At 47.3% G+C, this 3,746-nt stretch overlaps 1 protein-coding gene across 2 annotated transcripts in view; it reads right to left on the reverse strand.

Moving 5' to 3' along the window:
- Positions 1 to 616: 616 nt before the first annotated feature.
- The window catches only part of BPIFA3 (BPI fold containing family A member 3), a 10,250-nt gene continuing 7,120 nt past the window's right edge, over positions 617 to 3,746 (reverse strand). For both annotated transcript variants that reach the window (XM_023519065.1, XM_003799646.2), the window contains 4 exons: positions 3,000 to 3,146; positions 1,904 to 1,988; positions 1,132 to 1,195; positions 617 to 636 (listed from right to left, as the gene is read on the reverse strand). In XM_023519065.1, coding sequence (XP_023374833.1) covers positions 617 to 636; positions 1,132 to 1,195; positions 1,904 to 1,988; positions 3,000 to 3,146 — 316 coding nt within the window. The remainder of the gene's footprint in view (positions 637 to 1,131; positions 1,196 to 1,903; positions 1,989 to 2,999; positions 3,147 to 3,746) is intronic.

Consider the following 3,746-nt stretch of genomic DNA (forward strand, 5'->3'; position numbering starts at 1 on the left):
CTTCCACTGAAATTGTCCTTCCTTGAGGCCAAAGGGGCTGCATGGTCCATGCCCTGACAGGGGCATGTAAACAAGGCATCAGGAAACAAGTGGAAGGACACACTGCTATCATTTTAAGATAGTTTTCCCACACTAGGAATGTCAATGCTGTTTCCGTGTGAATCTCAGAAAATAGGCGGTGCCCTTTGCTTCGCACAGTGGAGGGAAGGGGCTTCCTAACAGGCCCCTCCCTGCTCTGAGAGCAAAGCCGGGGCTGGGCCTCTGCCTGCAAAACACAGGCCAAGAGAATTTTCTCTAGTATTTCTGTGCTGAGGAACAAACCTAGGGATATTGGTTCTCAGGAAGATATTTGTGGTCAGGTCAGGTCTAACTTTTGGACCTAAACCTGAGGACCCAGACGGGAGAGATCTGTGTACCTTTCAGAGCTAGAGTTTATTGTGAGTGAGGATAGAACGTCCACAGGACCTAGGAGAAAAGGTTTTTAGGGCAGCTGAAGCTCCACTCTGAAGGAGGCTTATGGTCCCAAGATGTAGGATCTCCTTTTGATCAACAGCAAGCAGATGGAAGACCCTCAAGCCTGGCATACAGAGGCCTGGCTGGATTTATGGTTAGCTGATTAATGGGAAGCAACATGTTCTGTAAGGAGAAGAGACAGCATCAGTCACCAATGTGTCCCCCATTCCAACTCCAGGTCCACATGGAAGGGAAACTTTCATCGACCCATGCCCACCAAGGGCTGGGAGCATTCACATGAAAACTCTTTCTAAATGGTAGTTAATTATTCGCTTCTTATTGTCTTCCATTTGCTAGACTGTGAGTTCTATGAGGCCAGGGACTGTAACATTTTATTTGCAAATGGAGTGAAGGTGGTCTCAGGTCTAGGGTACTGGATTGGGTGGAGATCTTGGAAGAAGCTAGAGTGACTTGGTAGGCACAGCCTGCTTGGTAGGTGGCCCCTTCTGCTGTCCCACCTCTCTTGGGGTACAGTAACGGTCATCATTATTTCATTACCTTTAAGCATTTTCACAGCATGTGCAGACACCAGCAGGCTTCACCAGGGGATCCAGGGGTGGCCTCTTTTCGCCACTTGCCAATTCTGAAGAGTCTTCCTTGAATGGACCAGACACTCACTCATGAGGCTTTTCAACAATTTCACATCCAACTGGCCAAGGATTTCACAAATCAGAGGACATACCTGAGCCATAAGCACAGAAAGAAGGGTAAGGCCAGGGACTGGGAAAAGAAAACTGGGCATCTTGTGGCTGGAAGCTTCAACTCCACTGGATTTCCCATGGGAATCATGACAAGAATAGTTCCCCTGTACTGAGTTCAAATTTCCTGCTAAATGCCACCCATAGCACTTTTGTCCTGAATCTTCATGTCAACTCCGTGAAATAGGAACTGTAATGGTTCCCACTCTATAGATGTGGAACAGAGGCTCACAGAGGCTGAGTCTCCTACCCAAGGGATACACTGACAAAACTGATGGAAAACTCATTTTTTTTTTTGAGACAAAGCCTCAAGCTGTCACCCTGGGTAGAGTGCTGTGGCATCACAGCTCACAGCAACCTCCAATTCCTGGGCTTAAGTGATTCTCTTGCCCCAGACTCTCAAGTAGCTAGGACTACAGGCGCCCACCACAATGCCCAGCTATTTTTTGGTTGTAGTTGTCATTGTTGTTTGGCGGGCCCAGGCTGGATTCAAACCCACCAGCTCCAGTGTATGTGGCTGGTGCCTTAGCTGCTTGAGCTACAGGCGCCAAGCCAGAAAACTAAAAATCTTAATTGAGTTTTTTTAGGGTCTAAAGACCAAGGTTTGAAATCCTTTGCTAAATTCCCAATATGTATGCCCTGAACCTCAGACTCAACGATCCTCAAGGAGCAAATATTTTTCTCAGACTTACCTGACCTTCTACCAGGTGTGGGATAATTTTTCTCAGGTTCTCTTTGAGGTTGAAGAGCATATGCCTCATCCTGGGTGGAATGGTGCTAGAAAGAGAAATGGATGTGATAGAAGAGAACAGATAAATCCAGGAACTATTAACACCAGGTGGTATGAGCTGAATACACTTTACACAACTTTAAAATCCTCACCCAGCCCTATACAAGAGGTATATCTGAAGAATAAACAGACACCCATTGAGATCTTAATTGCTTTCAGCATTTTGGAATCACAGAGATAAATCAGACACAAATCTTGCTTTCAAGGGACTCACTGGTTAGGAAAGGACTTTTAGTCAGGAGCTTCGTGAAAGCTCAATTTTCTGTCTTGTCCACTACTGTAGCCTAGCATCAGACATAATGTATATAGTAGATTATTGGGAAATACATGAATGAATGACTGATGAGGAGGAGGAGCTTCAGAGAAGGCAATAAGGGCATTTCAGGCAAAGGGATCAGCAGGTACAAAAGCACAGTGATGTGCAAATAGTTAACTCTCTGGCGGGGCGGGTCCTTCAGAGAGGCTGGAGGGAAGAGGGATGCAGAGTTGGACAGAAATGAGGACAAGCAGGGTCAGGGGTGACATTTGAGAGTTTGCTATTCATCTAGGGGGCATTGGAAAGCACTGGGGGTTTTGGATCAGGGGCTTAACTCTCTGTGTTAGAAAGTTACTCCTGTAGCAGGGTGGGGAATAGAGGGTAGGAGGTGAGGTCAGAGCCAGGAAAAGCTAGGAGGGGGCCCCTGCAATGGTCCAGATAGTGGAATAGGAGCTGAGACTGTGGTCACAGGGATGAGCCAAAAGGGAGCAACTGAGGGTGACTAGGAGGTTGTTGGGAACTAGTGATGATGGGCCGTGGGAAGTGAGGAAGAAGAGTATGGCTTCTGGAAAGGTGGCAGGGCCATCTCTGTATGGGGGCACAGGAGAAGGAGCAGATCCTGGGTGAAGGATGAGATCTGATTTGAATTCATCTAGGAAACTGTGGGAAAGTAAGGCCGCAGCTAGGGCCTGTCAGGAAGGGGCCCCAGTCCTGGGACAAGAGGGGGCAGCTGAGGTCTTACTCAGTGAGGATGGTCACAAAGACACTGCTGGGCTCTGTGTGGCATTTGCCTATCACCAGATCTCCTCGGCCAAACTCGTCTTTCTCCAGCCAGAACACCACGATGAGGTACATGTGTACATGCATGTTTACGATGTTATTTAAAGCCCTGCAGATGAGAGTGAGGATGAGGGTGAGGAGAGGAAAGGGGAGGACGTAAAGAAAGAATAGAAGGAGACAGAAGCAACCAACACAAAGAGTGGCTCTCCATGTGGGCAAAGATGGGCTCTGTCCCCATCAGAGCTTCCTCTGAGTCATTTCAACAAACCTAGCCCGATGGAAGCCTGAAGTCAGTGATTAAGGAAAAAACTACTGTTATGCAGACTGATTTTAGAAAACGCCTTAAATAGACCAGATTAGGAGGCTTTGGATATTCAAATGCTGAGAGTTAATCTCTTATTTTAAAAATCTCTGCCTGCACGGTGACTCTCGCCTATAATCCTAGCACTCTGGGAGGCTGGGGCAGAAGAATCAGTTAAGCTCAGGAGTTCAAGACCAGCCTGAGCAAGAGCGAGAGACCTTGTCTCTACCAGAAATAGAAAAATTACCCAGGCGTGGTGGCACATGCCTGTAGTCACAACTATTTGGGAGGCTGAGACAGGAGGATTGCTCAAGCCCAGGGGTTTGAGGTTGCAGTGAACTGTGATTGATTCCACAGCACTCTAGCCCAGATGACAGAGCAAGACTTTGTCTCAAAAAAAAAAAAAAA

Source organism: Otolemur garnettii, unplaced genomic scaffold (genome assembly GCF_000181295.1).
Source record: "Otolemur garnettii isolate 467f Iridium unplaced genomic scaffold, OtoGar3 scaffold00153, whole genome shotgun sequence".
Lineage (NCBI taxonomy): Eukaryota > Metazoa > Chordata > Mammalia > Primates > Galagidae > Otolemur > Otolemur garnettii.